At 54.5% G+C, this 16,369-nt stretch overlaps 7 protein-coding genes across 7 annotated transcripts; 3 read left to right on the forward strand and 4 right to left on the reverse strand.

The window, feature by feature from the left end:
• Nucleotides 1-11: 11 nt before the first annotated feature.
• On the reverse strand, nt 12-1,784 carry AB675_10922 (3-hydroxyphenylacetate 6-hydroxylase; the record flags this gene model as incomplete). The annotated part of the gene is made up of 4 exons (XM_018139725.1): nt 12-687; nt 749-1,200; nt 1,233-1,476; nt 1,549-1,784. 4 exons carry the CDS (start codon nt 1,782-1,784, stop codon nt 12-14), a joined length of 1,608 nt encoding a protein of 535 aa, XP_017995512.1.
• A 1,137-nt stretch (nt 1,785-2,921) lies between these two features.
• AB675_10923 (putative oxido) lies at nt 2,922-4,217 on the reverse strand (the record flags this gene model as incomplete). The annotated part of the gene is made up of 3 exons (XM_018139726.1): nt 2,922-3,364; nt 3,430-3,991; nt 4,047-4,217. The coding sequence occupies 3 exons, from the start codon at nt 4,215-4,217 to the stop codon at nt 2,922-2,924; spliced, it is 1,176 nt and encodes a 391-aa protein (XP_017995444.1).
• Nucleotides 4,218-4,481: 264 nt separating this feature from the next.
• Nucleotides 4,482-5,182, forward strand: AB675_10924 (uncharacterized protein; the record flags this gene model as incomplete). Its single annotated transcript, XM_018139727.1, has 2 exons — nt 4,482-4,733; nt 4,817-5,182. The coding sequence occupies 2 exons, from the start codon at nt 4,482-4,484 to the stop codon at nt 5,180-5,182; spliced, it is 618 nt and encodes a 205-aa protein (XP_017995485.1).
• A 113-nt stretch (nt 5,183-5,295) lies between these two features.
• AB675_10925 (Protein transport protein sec1) lies at nt 5,296-7,497 on the reverse strand (the record flags this gene model as incomplete). The annotated part of the gene is made up of 1 exon (XM_018139728.1): nt 5,296-7,497. One exon carries the CDS (start codon nt 7,495-7,497, stop codon nt 5,296-5,298), a length of 2,202 nt encoding a protein of 733 aa, XP_017995501.1.
• An 815-nt stretch (nt 7,498-8,312) lies between these two features.
• AB675_10926 (ATP-dependent RNA helicase suv3, mitochondrial) lies at nt 8,313-10,346 on the forward strand (the record flags this gene model as incomplete). Its single annotated transcript, XM_018139729.1, has 1 exon — nt 8,313-10,346. One exon carries the CDS (start codon nt 8,313-8,315, stop codon nt 10,344-10,346), a length of 2,034 nt encoding a protein of 677 aa, XP_017995460.1.
• Nucleotides 10,347-10,867: 521 nt separating this feature from the next.
• AB675_10927 (uncharacterized protein) lies at nt 10,868-11,387 on the reverse strand (the record flags this gene model as incomplete). Its single annotated transcript, XM_018139730.1, has 2 exons — nt 10,868-11,133; nt 11,318-11,387. 2 exons carry the CDS (start codon nt 11,385-11,387, stop codon nt 10,868-10,870), a joined length of 336 nt encoding a protein of 111 aa, XP_017995443.1.
• Nucleotides 11,388-12,032: 645 nt separating this feature from the next.
• Nucleotides 12,033-15,635, forward strand: AB675_10928 (Pre-mRNA-splicing factor ATP-dependent RNA helicase prp22; the record flags this gene model as incomplete). The annotated part of the gene is made up of 1 exon (XM_018139731.1): nt 12,033-15,635. One exon carries the CDS (start codon nt 12,033-12,035, stop codon nt 15,633-15,635), a length of 3,603 nt encoding a protein of 1,200 aa, XP_017995448.1.
• Nucleotides 15,636-16,369: the final 734 nt, after the last annotated feature.

Consider the following 16,369-nt stretch of genomic DNA (forward strand, 5'->3'; position numbering starts at 1 on the left):
GACACGCTTACCTAGCTCAGACCTTCCTTCTCTCCATCAGCCTCCGCCTCGTCCAATGTCCTCCTCAGCGCCTCCGCGTCCCTCGGCACGACCCTGACCTTGTACCTTTTCGGCACACTGACCAATTGCGTCGGATCGATCACTCCTCTGACCGGATGCGTGCTCATCTCCCCACCGTCCTCTGCCTCGACGTCCTCAATCCTGAACGCAGCCAACAGCCGTAGATAAATGGTGTACATCTCCCTGTTCGCCAATAAGCTCCCCGCACACATCCGATAGCCCAACCCGTACGTAAACATCGGCGCATCATGCGCCTCCTCCGCCAGCCACCTCTCTGGTCTGAACACTTCAGGATCCTTCCACACCGCCTCGTCCATGTTACACGCCCATGCGTTCAAGAAAACCACTGACCCGGCAGGAATCTTCTTACCCTCCCATAGGATGTCCTTGATAGTGGCGCGCGGCAAGGCGAGGCGCAGGACGGTGTAGTAGCGCAGCAGCTCTTTGACCAGAGCCACGATGTAGGGGATGCTTTGGTCGTCGTAGGCGTCGCAGAGCGGGTCTTTGGAGAGGTCGTAGACTTTGCGGATCTCGGCAATGGCGGTATCTTGAATGTCGGTGCGCTCAGCAAGCAGGGCGAGAGACCAGGCCACGAGGGTGGTCAGGGTGTCGAGACCACCGGAGAGCCTGATCTTTCGTCAGCCACTTTCACTTCGTGCGTTGTAAGCTGAGGGAGCGAGTAACTCACATGGTCAAACTGATACTCCTCAACTCCTCCTCATTCAACTTCGCCTCTGGATCCCGCATCACATTCGCCTGGATACATTTCCCCTCCCACCCCTCTTCCAACCTCTTCTCCAGATCCCCATTCAGCTTACTGAGGTACACATCCCTCCGCCGCCTATAATCCGCCGCCTTCGCACTACTCCCACCACCCACCAACTCTTTCAACCATCCCGGCACCCACCTCAACACCAGCACGTAATCCTGCAAGTTCCCCGTCGTGCTCCGAAACTTACTAACCTCCTCCTCTACCTCCACAATCTCCCCAAACAACCCTTCCTCTCGGGACTTCATCCTCACGCCCCAATTCAACGTCAGCGCCAGACTCAAACTCAACCTCTGCACGATCGGCAAGGGATCGACCTTCCCCTTTCCACCCCGCCCATCCTCGAGGAACTCCCGCACGAAATCCCGCGTCTCGACATCGATCAGTGGACATAGCTGGCAACACTGGGCTTGTTGAGTGCAGCAGCTGCACCCTTTCGACGCCGTTTGAGGGAGTCAGAGTACGGGGAAGTGCCAACGGTGGTTCCAGCCGTGGAAGAGACGACGCGATGGAAGGTGTAGAACTCGGGGCGGGAGGCGAGTGCTTGGGAATTGTGGCCGAAGATCTCGCGCGCGGAAGCGGCCGTGTTGACGACGATGACTGGGGTGGTGCCTAGGGAGATTTGGAAGACTGGGCCGTGCGTTTTGCTGAGTCATGGTCAACATCCTGTTCGATATTCTGAAGCTGGAGGGAGTTCAGTGGGACAAGGGGAAACTCACGCCCAGATCCGGTACTGCTCAGCGGCATTGACGCGGATTTGGTGGATGTTGCCGATGACAGGGAGGCCAGTCGGGCCAGGGAAGTCCGGGATGCGGACGCGGAAGCGGTAGAGCTCAGTCGTGCCGACGTAGATCAGCACAAGAAGGGCGAGCACGTATGAGACGAAGAGCAGTGGTGAGGTCTGTATGGTGGCGTTGACATGGTGGGTAAAGGCCTGGACCGTTCGCTCGATCATGGTTGTTGTTGTGAGGATAAGTACGGTCACTCAAGATCAAATCGATGGGTCATGTGCAGTATATCAATGCTCACAGACTTCGGACAGGATGACAAGGCCTGCGGCAGCCCTGCTTTGGTCACTAAAAGGCTAGCGGAACGAGTGCAAGGCAAGCACTTCACGGAATATCCAGTTCTGCAGGCATCTTAGGCCGTGACCGCGCGAATGTACCATTCTGGTTTTCTCGAGCGGAACACGGCCTTTCTGTACGGGTGCCAGGTCGCGCAGGAATCCCAGCACACAGGAGTACAGTACCTGGGGAAGTGCGGGGTGAGCATTCCGCGCGGAACAGTGCCGCGCATCCATGTCGGTCGTTGCATCACGAACGGCAACATTGCAAGCACCCACCGCCTGGGGATGGCTTCTTGCAGTGCATAGGATCCGTGTGTTATTATAGTAAGAGATTTCGATGTTGCTTGTTGGACTTCAGCGGAAGTAATTGAAGTGGGCCCATTGGCCTCATGTGCGCACCGTGCTCGACGAATATATTTGCGGCACGTCTGCCACGGTTGTTGCAGTCGCGCTCGAACAGCCTCACACCGCTTGGAAGGACTCCCACGAATCCATCGACGCCGATGCTCCCCCTGCCATGCTGTCCCGCCTCACCATAACGCCAGGGACGATGCCCAGCTTGCATGCCAGCTCCTTGCTCGACGGGCCCTGACGCTTGGAGGGCTGGCCCATCCAAGCTACTCTTCAGTCCCCTCAAACTGGGAGGCTCGGCGTCGCTTGCAGCGGATATGGCCTGAGCGTGGATAAGTCTTGTTTTCCGACATGCTTCTTGTGGACGAGAGATCTCACGGAAGAACATCTGCAACATTGGATGTGCTTCGCGTAGAAGCCAGCAGCGGTCCTACTGTGAGTGCCACATCGACCGCAATCTCCGACCATGTCATCTCAAGCCTGTCACACCTGGCGTTGGCCACCCAGCCGACCTCCTGCAGATGTCAGAGTCGCTAGGTAGCCGGCCAACCGTAGCCCTGATATGAGGTTGCCAGTATTGCCGACGCGTTGGCTGGTATTTGTCCAGGATCCACGCACTGAGCCGACATGCTGCATCGCACGTGCCCTGAAACATGAGGTCGAATCGGTTCTGCTTCAGGTCCCTTTAGCTTTCCGACTTCGTCGCGACCCCGCCGTCTGCTTTTCGGATGAAGACGCGGCTCCGCCAGCCTTCTCTCCTACCCGACCAGCCTGCTTGGAGGCATCACCGTTTGCAGTGGCGCCCTCCGCCTCCTTCTTCGCCATAGCTCTCTGCACAGCGCCCTGCTTCTCCAGCCGCTCGATCTGCTTCTCACTATATTCCCACAGCTTCTTGGCGAAGTCCTCGCTCTTGACTTCTGGCCGCAGAGGCTCAAGTTCCCGGCACTCTTTGATGAGTTTGGCGCCCGCGCCGTGCCCATAGTCGGCTTCGAAAAGTGCGGTCAAGAAGCTTTGTGCACCGCGATCTGGCGATTTCAGGACGAGCCACCAGATGGGGTACATGACCAAGTAGAGCACAAGTCCGATGAGAGAACCGCCGGTAAGCCATCGACGTGTTCCTGGCGTACGTGAGTAGCCGGGTCGACCATGAATGCGCGAGCATTATTCGGAAACTTGTCCGGACGGACGTATGCATCCAGATGTTTCTGGAAAGCATGGCAAAAGGTCATCAGTGCCAGCTTGCTCCTGGCATAGGACTCGCTACCAGACTTCGTCTTCCGTTCCGTATCCTTCAGCTCGAGCTTGCCGGCAATGTAGCTGCTGCACGATCCAAACAAAATTCTCACATCCCGATCTGGAGGTTGTGCACGGATGGCAGGGGACAATATGCTCAGTAGATGGAAGTTTGCCAGGTAGTTGACCATCCACTCCTCTTCCACTCCGTCCACTGTAGTCTTTCGCTGGCCCCACCGCGGCGTCATTGTATTGGCACATAAGATTATTGCGTCGAGACGTCGTGGAGGCGCATTGTCGACCCATTTTGTCGCGAACAACCTGATGGAGTGTAGGGACGACATGTCGACTTGCTCGGCGTAGATCAGCTCGTTGTTACAGGCAGTGCGCAGGTCGTCAATGTACTCGACCAGGAATGCATCAGTGGGTGAGTGGTGGGTTAGGAGTATGATCTGCCCGCCTCTTGTTGCCAGCTCGCGCACCACTTCTGCTCCGACTCCGGATGTACCGCCCTGTAGAGACAGTCAGTCCGCGTGCGGGTGGGATGTCCGGGGTTCCCACCGTCACCATAACTACCTTGCCATGCATCACTCGTTCTGCTTGACATTTCGCTCCGGAAAAGTAGATCTTCAGTAGGTAGATCATCCCCAGCCATGGAATGGCTTTGATGACAGTCCATGCGTAGGGAATGTTATTGAGACCCCGGCCGAAGCCCTCCGCCAGCAGAGGAACCGGCATGCTGACAAGTGAGGTAAGGGAATGAGGATGGGCGCGTGGCAAGGAAAGTTGCAAATGGTCATGGCCAGTGCGGCTCGTTCTGATCCAAAAGTTTAGGTGGTGTAGGCAAAGACTCGGACTCCATTTCCGCCAAAATAAGCTTAAATCCCGATTTCTTGGGGGTGCGATCGCCCGACGAGTGCCTGTGACGCAGAAGGCAACCATATATTCAAGATCGTGTCCTCTCATCTTTCTCGTTTCCCAGGTCCGACCATTTTAAGTGACATGGCAGATGCAGATGACGAGGACTACTTCGTACCCCTCGAGGATCAGCGCGTCTTCGGCGCCGGCATCAAGCGAAAGCGCATCGCTTTCGTGCCTGCCACTGACGACGCCACAACCACCAGCGCTATCCCATCAACCACAAGCCCGCCAAAGACCACTGTAGCAGACCGCTATCTATCCATCGTTTTGCAAGTCCCCACTGACCGCAAGCTGCCTGCTTCCAACGCGCCTTCAACCGTCACCCAAGACAACGTCTCGCTTTGCCATATCTGCAACCTTCCCATCTCCGCAACACACGAATCCACCCTCTCACACCAACTCTGCCTTACGCATAGTCACCCACCTCGCACCTAGACCGGACTAGCCACGGCATGCGGTACCTCACTTCGCACGGCTGGGATCCGGACGCACGCGTCGGACTTGGCGCCAATGCTCAAGGCATACGGTACCCGATCAAGGCGAAGCCGAAGCACGATACTGTTGGGCTGCGCGAAAGGGTTGATGCTGATGATGCGGCTGCAACTGTGAAGGTGCGGAAAGCTGATCAGCAGAGGCCTAGATCGCGAGAACGAGTGGTGATGGTGGATGCTAAGGAGGTGCGGAGACGGGAAGGGGAGGCGAAGAGACGGGCGGACAAGTTACGGACGCTTTTCTACAGCAATGATGAAGTGGAACGGTACCTTGGGGCGGAAGCCGGATGAGCATTTGCATTCTACTTCCCGCTCGAAAGCTGTTTCGAGAACTATCTACAGAAGACGCGCACGCTTGCTGGACCAACAACTCGCTGCTCCGGGAGACAAAGGGGAACGCCTCGCTACTTCTTGTCCTTCCGATGGAAAAGGCCATGCTTCTCCTTCTTCTCCTTTTTTAGCTTTCCACTGCTCTCTTCTGGCGGCTGGAAGGTGCTCTTGGGGATCTGCTTGGCCGGAACATTGTTCGGTCTGGGCGCGCCACCCGAAGATTGGCTGCCCAGACTCATCTTCGACATGGCTTCTGTCGGCGGTACACGACCGTCCGGAGGTCGACCATTCGCACCTGGCTGTGGTCTCGAGGGTAGATGACCCTGTGAATGTTGTGCTGACTGGCTATGTTGCGGCGGCTTTGGTGCCAGCTCTTCAGGCGGCTTGTCCGACATCCATGCGGGCATCTGAGGACGAGCACGATCTTGCGGAAGATTGAGCTGTTTCCTACCAGCGCTCAGAAGACTGACTTGCCGAAGATATGTCTTGGGTGTTTGCATATGCGTTGTGGCAAGAATAACGTCCTTGCCGAACTGGTGGGACACCTCGTAGCAAGCTCGAGCTTCCGAGTATGTGGCTCCACCAGCCATGAAGACTATCAGCCTCTGACGTGGCTTGTTCGACTGTGCTCGGCTGGAAGCCCAAGTCGGCTTGCCGGCGTTTCGTAACGAAGTTTGCGACATAGCTCCTGCTGGATTCTGGGCATCTAGGTGTGGCTTCACTGGAGGAAAGAGTGCTGGATCAAGAGTGCCTTGACATTGCTCCTCGAGCATGTATCGAAGTGCGGGTTCGAATCGAGATAAGCTGACCTCTTCCAATCCAACATTATTGGACATCCTGGGAGGGAAGAGCGGCGGCGGGATAGGTGACTCATCTTTGAGCTGGCGCTGTGTCCTCGCTCCCAGCATCTCCAGATTATAGAGAATCTCACCATCCATTGGCGATAGCTGACCATGACATCGCAATTTTTCGATGTCTCCACCTAGGATGCCATTCCGATAAACGACGTACATGATTAGCAATCGCAATCTGTCCTCATGTACAATGCTATCGTCATCTAGCAACCGCACAAGCTGATCCGCTAGGTTGCGAGGCTTCTTGTTGTCTTCATCCATGCCCGTGGCCAGGGACTGCTCCACCGAGGTCAAATCCAGAAGTTTGTGGTCCTGGAAGAGCTTCGCGCACCGCTCAGCCATGTCGATGTGTAATGAAAACGCTTCTTTGCCTTCCTGAAATTCCGGCAGCCCAGCCAACATATCCTTAATGGTGTTGACGCTGACTTTGGCGCCGTCGTTGTCGGCAAATTGTGGGTTCTTGGCCTGGAATCTCTTGAATGCCTCACTAAGTTGCACCAACAGATCCTTCATATGCATATGTCTATGCTCGACCCATAGCTTGTCGCCCTCGTTCAATTCGATGTCCTTCTCCTCCTGATCTGGCTGACCCCTTTTTATTGTGTTGCGATAAGTGACTTTCTCGTCGTCGTCTTGTACGGGTAGGACGTCCATGGCCATGGCCTGATATGTCAACTCGTGCACAAGCGGTGCCATCAGGTCCATTGAACGGTCCGTGATGAACAGGTAGCCTCTTGGCCGTGTAGATGGAGGAGGAAAGCGATCACGATGTGCCCCGGCATAATTGTCCAGCGCTCCTTGAACGAATGAGGCAAGATGCGAGCATAATACTGATGCCTCGTGGCGAGGTTTCTTTGGCCGAAAGTACTTGACGATCGGATATTCTCCCAGAGACACACAGACAGAGACGATCTTGGCCGTGAGAGAATCCAAGTGGTTCTTCACTAGCGTGTCGCATGCGGGATGGAACAGCGCATGAAAGCTCCACGGTTCGCGGAACGTGACCATATGCGACTCGCGTGGATAATAATCAATGTCCATACTCCTCGAGTCTGCGACCAGCCGCTGTCGAGACTCGGAGCGAAATATCTCATCGTGAAGCGGCCTGGGGAGGTGGGAGGTCCAGACGAGAAAGCCTTTGCGATATCGCTTGCGATTCAAGTCAGCCTTCAAGGCTTCGACAACGTGCGGTAAGGGCGAAAGTAGGTATATAGCATCGGTGGTGGACTGGGTCTGCCGTCGGTCCTCGAGATTCTCTATGTTGATGATATTGGCATTGAGGATGTCGTCCTCCTTGGTGACATTTGTGACCAGTTTCCTGCTCCTCTCGTCCAAGACCAGGACTTTCCAGTCATCCGCGCTTATGGCTCGAATGTTTTCCAAAATGATCTGGCGCTGTAACTCTATGATCGAGGTGCCCATCTTCGGCCGGCACGAGGGGTAGAAAGTGGCAGCATTCGTTGAGCATGGACCGCCGTATGTTCTGTCTGCGGACGCGGTTCTTACATTCGTGGTGGACAACGAGCTCCGGGCACGTTGGCGACAGTGTAGCAGGCGGACTCAGGTGCTCGGACGGGCCTATGCTATTGTACCAGAGTCTGAAGCAGTGAGGTTGGCATGCGGCATGGGGCAGGCACGAGCAAAAGCCGAGAGAATGACATGAAATGACTTCGAACTCCAACTCCAACTCGACTCAAAAAGTCGTGACATCGAGACATTGATATTATCGCCATGCGACACCTTCTTCACGTCAATTCCCTCGTCTCTTGACACCTTACTCGGCATAGCACGACTCCGGACGGCGTCGTCACCAATGTCTGCCAGATAGCGACCCGAGGTACCTGGACCTTACCATGAAGACATGGACCGCAATCCGGCCAAAATCTATATGTAGCGTCTCCTCTAGAGGCTGCACAAGATGTGCCCCCTTCATTTCTACTGCCACCGATCTCAGAAGTGTTCGGAGAGGGGCGAGCAGTCGAGAAGGCCTACGCACACCCCAGAGGAGTTCAAGAAGGTCCGAAAAGCAGACGACGCCTTTGCGCGTGGGACCTAACTTATTTTCAGACCGATGGAAACCAACGTTCAAGGGTCGAGAGGATCGCGAGCGATGGCAAACCGACCGTGTTGTCGCTTTGATAAAACCCCTGCCGTTGTTGCTGCACGCGCGAGACCTGACATCCGATGCAGCCGAGCGCAATGAGTCATGGGAAATCTTCAAGGACGATGTCGTGGCCATGTTAAAAGACACACGGAACACGCTCAGCAAAGAGGATCAGCGCTTCCGAGGCAAAGCCCTCAAGGCAGCAGATTATGAGACAGTCGATACCATGCAGACAGTCCTACATGGCGTTTTGATTACTCGTTACTACAACACCACGCTCGCGCGCGCAGGTCATGATGTACAAGCCGCAATCAAGAAAGTGGCGGACATGCGCCATCCCGCTGAATGGTACATGGAGGCGAGAGCCCAGCAGAGGATGATTTACCTTCACATTGGGCCGACGAACTCAGGCAAGACCTATCATGCGCTCAAAGAGTTGGAAAAAGCACGAAGCGGCTTCTATGCAGGCCCACTGCGCTTGCTCGCACACGAGGTCTACTCGCGCTTCCAGGCAAAAGGCATGAAGTGCAATTTGCTAACCGGCGACGATGTGCGTATGGATGAAAGCGATGGCTCCGAGGTTCAGAGGTATGCTGCAACCGTGGAGATGGTCGACACCTCCACCATAGTCGATGTGGGTGTCATCGATGAAATTCAGATGATGGCTGATGAAGATCGGGGCTGGGCATGGACCAGGGCTTTCCTCGGAGCTCCAGCCAAAGAGCTCCATCTATGTGGCGAGCCCCGCGTATTGCCTCTGATCAAGGAGATGGTGGGTGCTATGGGCGACACGCTGGTCGTCAAGACGTACGACCGTCTGAATCCTCTCAAGTGCATGGACCGAAGCTTAGAAGGAGACTTTGGACAACTGAGGAAAGGTGATGCTGTTGTTGCTTTCACAATCGTAGGCATTCACGCCCTGAAGAAGATCATCGAGAACAAGACAGGGAAGCGAGTCGCCATTGTGTACGGATCTCTCCCACCCGAGACTCGAGCTCAGCAGGCTGCGCTGTTCAACGACCCCAACAATGACTACGACTACCTCGTCGCCAGCGACGCCATCGGAATGGGGTTGAACTTGAGCATTAAAAGAGTCATCTTCGAGACTGTCTTCAAATTCAATGGTCTGCGAAAGGAGCAAATGTCTATTCCTCAAATTAAACAAATTGCTGGGCGAGCTGGAAGGTACAGAGTCGCCAATCAGCCCGAGGAACATGTCAAAGACGTCAAAAGCCTTCCAAGACGGCTGGAGCAGGAGGGCTCAGTGGGCTTGGTGACGACCTTATACGCAGATCATCTCCCTATCCTCCGTGCAGCCATGACATCGGAAGCACCACCCATCACCGTCGCCGGCATTCTCCCGCCGGGAGACTTCATCGAAGACCTCGCCACCCGATTACCCAAGGAGACACCGCACGCATACGTCCTCCAGACACTAGCGGAAGCGGCGTCCGTGCACCCGCGGTACTCCATGTGCGAGCTACGTAACCAAATGAAAGTAGCCAACATCGTCGAGACCGTCAAAGGCCTCGACGCCCAGACCCGACACGTCTTCACCATGGCGCCCTTCTCCTTCAAGGTCGAGTACTTTGCGCGCGGCGCAGCGCTCCTTCGAGAACTCGCTCAATACGTCGCCGACCGCGCGACCATCGACATCACCGACCTCAAGCACATGCCCCTCGAGATGCTCGAGCAACCCCTACGGAGCGACCGTCAATATCTGGCCGACCTCGAATTCCTTCACCAAGCCCTGATCCTATACCGCTGGCTGGGCTACCGCGTAGCATCCCTACTGCACGGCGCGCCGATGGCGCAGTATGCCAAAGAGATGGTGGAAGCCAAGATAAATACTCTTTTGGAAGACTACTCGGATGCGAAGAGCAAGAAGTACGAGTCGGTGCGAAAAGTTCGGGGACAAATCCCTCCTGGAAGTTATAAGGATCGCGTGTCTGTCAGAGAATTTGCAAGGCAGAAACGGGTGGTTGGGGACGGTCACTATAAGCTGAAGCTGCATCTTGGACCCGCGGACAGCGAAGCAGCTGCTGATGCGGGCGGCGTGATGATGAGCGGGAACCCCTGGGCCAGGATACAGAGGTTCCTTCTGGGCACGAGCTGTCATCAGCAGCAGCAGCAGCAACCCCGACTAGTGCGTCGGCAGTGTCGTTGAACGATTGGGCCAAGAGGGAAAGAAAGATGCTGGGTAATTTGGAAAAGCCTCTCGAAAGTGGTGACGGCGACAGAGCCACGACTGCTGCTGCTGGCGGGCAGTGACGCATGGACTCGAATAGACATGACTATACAATGTATCAATATGGCTACGACCGTGGGCTAGACGCATTCCATGTGGGTGCGTAGGAGCATATTTTGGTGTACAAAAGGAACAGACTATTCCCTGGGGCATATACTGGCGAAGCGATACTGTGCATGGGTCTGGCTGTAAGAATAGAATTCGTTTTTTGATCTTCACTATGCGTTATGCTATTTTATATTTTTTGAGCTGAGCTCTGGTCGACAGAACTATTTGTTGTGTGCAATGGTTTTTCATCATGTGTACATTTCGATCCCCTTTTCTGATCGATTCCGATGTGGTCCGTGAGTTAATGATGGCAATACTCCATCTGATTTAGGCCATGAAGGCTGAAGAACACCGTTCGTGCCCACCACAACTCATATGCCGAATGCCCCAACTTAACGAATCACAGTCTGCTGCTGCTGCCCGCCACCAACGACACCAGTGTTGCCAGCACCAGTATTGCCCTGTTGAGCAAGCTGACTCTCTCGAGCGAGCTGGGCCTCGGTCTTCTTGTTGCCGTGCTCGATCATGCGATTGAGTAGAGAGCCCGGCTTGCCGCTGTCGTGGCCCTCGGCCTCGGCCTTTTCGGACTCTTTGGTCAGGTAGGTTGATGTTTCTTCGTCTTGCTCGTCGTTGGAGTCGTAGTCATCGAAGTTTGTTGCTGGTGAGGAAGTGTTAGTTGTGGTTGTTTGAGGTGGGAGCAGACACAGCTGCGGTGGTGGGGCTAAAGGCAAGTTGGCTCTCGTGATGATGGGAGTGGTGCTACTGCTGCTGCTCTAGAGGCATGCTGACGGAGAGAGCCCGCAGGAGGTGGTGGGAAGGTCCTCGTCAATGGTTGTACTTACGCTCAGGCTCATTCTTGTGGGAGAAGCGGCGCTTGATCTTGTCTCTGATGTTCCCAACGGTGCTCGACATGTTTGCTGTAGGTAGCTAGGTACGTAAGATCAGAGGAACGATGGAGCTGAAGGTGGTCTAGTGGTTTGTAGTGCTCGAATTCAAGTAGAGTGAGGTACAGGTACAAGCGTTGTCAATGAGCAAGTGAAGAAGCAGCTACTGGAAGGGGAAGGGTTCAAGAAGGTTCTTTTAGCCTGAGGTAGGTACGAGTACACTGGAGTCTAGAGTCGGGTCGGTTGCTTTTTGGAGGGGTAGAAAGCAGGTACGGTAGCATTTGGCGAAAGTCAAGACCTCCAAATGGTGTGCATCATCCGTGAGAGGGCGGACGAACTTTCCGCGAGATCCAGATCGCGGGGTGTTGCCGTCCTGATTCAGGCTGTCGCCACAGAGTACCTTTTACACGACTCGTGCGGAATATCCGAAAGTTGAAACTCGAATTTCCATCGCATCTGTGTCGAAAATCAATGCAGGTGGCAGTAGATCTTGTCCAAGATTCTACGGATTTCCCACGTAGAGGCCTCCCTGGCGGTGCGTTGGGTGTGGCGTATCGATAAGGCGAACTTTAGGCATCAATACGAAACGACAAAGTTGTAAATATTTAAATAATTCCTACAGCGCCCGCCCTGACCAGGAAATCTGGTAATCCCCCGGACCGCGTCAGTCACCATGGACGACCTCGCCTCCCTCGAGTTGCTCTCGCTGGTCTCGAGAGTGACGTCCGAGATCAAGAACCATCTAGGCGTCGAGGATAAAACGCTCGCCGAATTCTTCCTAGATCAGCACGAACAATGCGCCGGGGGGACGCTGCCCGAGTTCAAGAAAGTCATGCATGCCCTCGACGACAGCCTGCCGGAGTCCTTGGTGGAGAGCATACACCGGTCGATACACACGATGCACCCTAAGTATAAGAAGCAGCATGCAGCGAAGGACTCCCTGGACGAATTCAGTGCACTCGCATCTAAGGCCAAGATGTTCACTGGCCTTGCTGTGCCTGACCGACAGCAGCAGTGGGACGAGCTTGAAGATGACACACCAGGCCAGAAGACCATTGAGGTTGCGCCGACAGAGCCCGCCCTAGATGACACTTTCGCAATGCTTGCGGGGCTGGCGCCTTCAGCCAACGGCCACTCGAGAAAGAGAAGTCGCAGTCCGGAGCGGGAGAACGGATCATTTGAGCGACGATCAAAACAGCGATACTCGAGGAGTCCGAGTCCGCGACGGGAGAAGCATTCGAGACGAAGGCGCGACAGTGACGAGTACGATGACAGACGGTCAAGGCATAGGCATCGCGATAGAGATCACCGGAGTAGTCGGAAGGAGGAGAATCTCGACGAGCATCCCGTCCTTTTCAAGATCTACGATGGCGTGGTCAAGAACGTCAAGGATTTCGGAGCCTTCGTCAACCTACGAGGCGTAAAAGGGTCTGTCGACGGCCTGGTACACGTCTCGGCTATTCAAGATGGCGCTCGAGTGAACCATCCATCAGATCTGCTATCGAGAGATCAAGTCGTCAAGGTTAAGGTCAACAAGCTTGAAGACGGCAAGATTTCGCTGTCAATGAAGGAGGTAGACCAGATCACAGGGGAAGACCTAGCACCCTCAAAACGGATAGCATCAGGCGCTAATATGGAGAGGATGAGTGGTATGGATCGCTTCGGCAACATGGCACAAGAGGTGCCCGTGATCGAAGAAGATCTGAGGCACGGCCGGAATGGAAGACCAAACCGAAAGCGGATGACCACGCCGGAAAGATGGGAGATCAAGCAACTGATTGCTTCAGGGGCTGCGAAAGCCGAAGACTATCCTGAAGCATTTCAAGAATACAACGACAACCTGAACGGAGACGGCAATCCCGACGAACTGGAGGAAGACGTTGATATCGAGGTTCGCGACGATGAGCCGCCTTTCTTGGCTGGGCAGACGAAGCAGTCCCTGGAACTATCTCCTATACGTGTTGTCAAGGCACCAGAAGGGTCTCTCAATCGTGCTGCTCAGAGCGGAACGAACTTGGCGAAAGAGCGGCGAGAAATGAGGCAGCAGGAGGCAACAGATAAAGCGGCCGAAGAAGCATCCAAAGTCAACCTTAACGAGCAATGGCAAGATCCTATGATCAATCCCGAAGACCGCAAATTTGCGTCTGAACTACGACAAACCCAACAGCAGACCACCAAAGCGATCGGAGCGGTGCCTGAATGGAAGCGTGCCACTCAAGGTCAGAATGTGTCGCTAGGGAGGAGGACCGATATGACTATCAAACAGCAGCGCGAATCCCTGCCGGTCTTCAAATTTCGCAAGCAGATCTTGGACGCGGTCGCACAGAATCAGCTATTGATTGTTGTTGGCGATACTGGCTCCGGTAAAACCACTCAACTTACCCAGTATCTGGCCGAGGGTGGCTATGCTAACGATGGCATGATCGCATGTACTCAGCCTCGACGAGTGGCAGCCATGTCAGTGGCAAAGCGTGTTTCTGAAGAGGTTGGTTGCGAGCTAGGGCGGGAAGTTGGCTACACCATCCGATTCGAAGATCGAACATCTCCAGAGACACGCATCAAGTACATGACAGACGGTATGTTGCAGCGCGAGATTCTTATGGACCCTGATCTGAAGCGTTATACTGTCATTATGCTGGACGAAGCCCACGAGAGGACGATTGCAACTGACGTGCTCTTCGGTCTGCTGAAGAAGACAATAAAGCGACGGCCGGACCTCAAGTTGATCGTGACATCTGCAACGCTGGATGCCGACAAATTCAGCGACTACTTCAACCAGTGCCCGATCTTCTCGATTCCTGGCCGAACATATCCAGTTGAGATCATGTACTCTAGAGAGCCTGAAGAGGACTATCTGGATGCAGCATTGACGACAGTAATGCAAATACATCTCACGGAACCCGCGGGCGATATCCTGGTGTTCTTGACCGGTCAAGAGGAGATTGACACAAGTTGCGAGGTCCTCTACGAGCGCATGAAAGCTTTGGGGCCCAGCGTGCCCGAGCTGATCGTTCTGCCCGTGTATTCAGCGCTTCCCAGCGAAATGCAGAGCCGAATCTTCGATCCTGCTCCTCCTGGCAGCAGGAAAGTTGTTATCGCCACGAACATTGCCGAGACCTCCATCACTATTGACCACATCTACTATGTCATCGATCCTGGCTTTGTGAAGCAGAACGCCTATGACCCGAAATTAGGCATGGATTCACTCATTGTGACGCCCATATCTCAAGCTCAGGCCAAACAGCGTGCTGGCAGAGCTGGCCGTACCGGGCCTGGCAAGTGCTTCCGTCTGTACACGGAAGCAGCGTATCAATCAGAGATGCTTGCAACCACGATCCCAGAAATTCAAAGACAGAACCTCTCGAACACGATCCTGATGCTCAAAGCAATGGGCATTAACGATCTCCTGCACTTTGACTTCATGGACCCGCCTCCCACCAACACTATGCTGACAGCTCTGGAGGAGCTCTACGCCCTGTCCGCTCTCGACGACGAGGGCCTCCTGACCCGGCTCGGCCGCAAAATGGCCGATTTTCCCATGGAGCCCGCCCTGGCCAAAGTCCTGATTGCTTCCGTCGACTCCGGCTGCAGCGAGGAGATGCTGTCCATCGTCGCCATGCTATCGGTACAATCCGTCTTCTACCGACCCAAGGAGAAACAAACGCAAGCGGACCAGAAAAAGGCCAAGTTCCACGACTCCCACGGTGACCACCTGACCCTATTGAACGTCTATAACGGCTGGAAGAACTCCCGCTTCTCCGATCCGTGGTGCTTCGAGAATTTCATCCAGAAGCGCCAGATCATGCGTGCCCGCGACGTCCGACAGCAACTCCTCCAGATCTTTACGCGGTACAAGCACCCTGTCATATCCTGCGGCCGCAACACTCTCAAGGTCCGACAAGCGCTCTGCTCGGGCTTCTTCCGCAACAGTGCCCGCAAGGACCCTCAGGAAGGGTATAAGACGCTTATCGAGGGAACGCCGGTGTATATGCATCCTTCATCGGCGCTATTTGGGAAGCCCGCGGAGCATGTGATCTACCACACGCTGGTATTGACGACAAAAGAGTACATGCACTGTGCGACGGTGATCGAGCCAAGATGGCTGGTGGAGGCGGCGCCTACGTTCTTCAAGGAGGCAGACAAGGGGAAGCTGAGTAAGCGGAAGAAGGCGGAGAGGATACAGCCGCTGCATGATAAGTTTAGGGGAGAGGATGAGTGGCGGTTAAGTGCGCAGAGGAGGCAGGGGGGACGCGGTGGTGGCGGGACTTGGGGCTAGATGTCGTGATCAATCGCAACTGGTCGAGTAGAGCAGATACTCAAGTAACGCTTCAGTGATTCGATGACCTCTGCAATGAGCGTCACTTCTAGCTCTATGTCGCCTCCGATGACTGTCATTTGAGCGTCACATCTAGGTCGAAGTCGCCTTTAACTCCCGTTATTCGAGCGTCACTGCCCAAATCCTATGCCTGAGAACTGTCCATGCCAAGGAGGACTCTGTGTCTAAGATTTGAATAATTCGGTAAAACTCTGTGATGATCCTGATTCTCACCTGGGCGTTACTTTAACATCACTGTCCAAGTCCCAAGAGTCAAATTGTATGTCCATGCTAGGGAGGACTCCGTGTCAAAGATTTGGATACGTTGATCAGAATCTGTGATTATCCTGGATCTTACATGAGCGTCACTTCACCATCACTGTTCAAGTATATAACCAAAAAACTTTTGGCTGTTCTCTTGCTTCTGAAAGTGCTCGCAGATACGATACATATCATGTCGGCCGCGGATTCCAGGACGGATCACTTATGTACAGAATGTGTACCTGTGATGCGTAAAGGATGTAAAATTGTTGTGTCTTTCGTACTGGAGACGACCTGCCAGTATTATCGCTAATTCTGACGTGGGACCCTCTCTGCTCTCTTACGCCCTTGCCCCTGGGTGAAGAGGCCGTCTTTCGCTCGTACAAAATGATGCTTCCTGAGGGCTCTCCTTGTCTTTCTGTACACCACCATCT

The sequence above is a fragment of the Cyphellophora attinorum genome, assembly GCF_001299255.1.
Source record: "Cyphellophora attinorum strain CBS 131958 chromosome Unknown Contig39, whole genome shotgun sequence".
NCBI classification, from domain to species: domain Eukaryota; kingdom Fungi; phylum Ascomycota; class Eurotiomycetes; order Chaetothyriales; family Cyphellophoraceae; genus Cyphellophora; species Cyphellophora attinorum.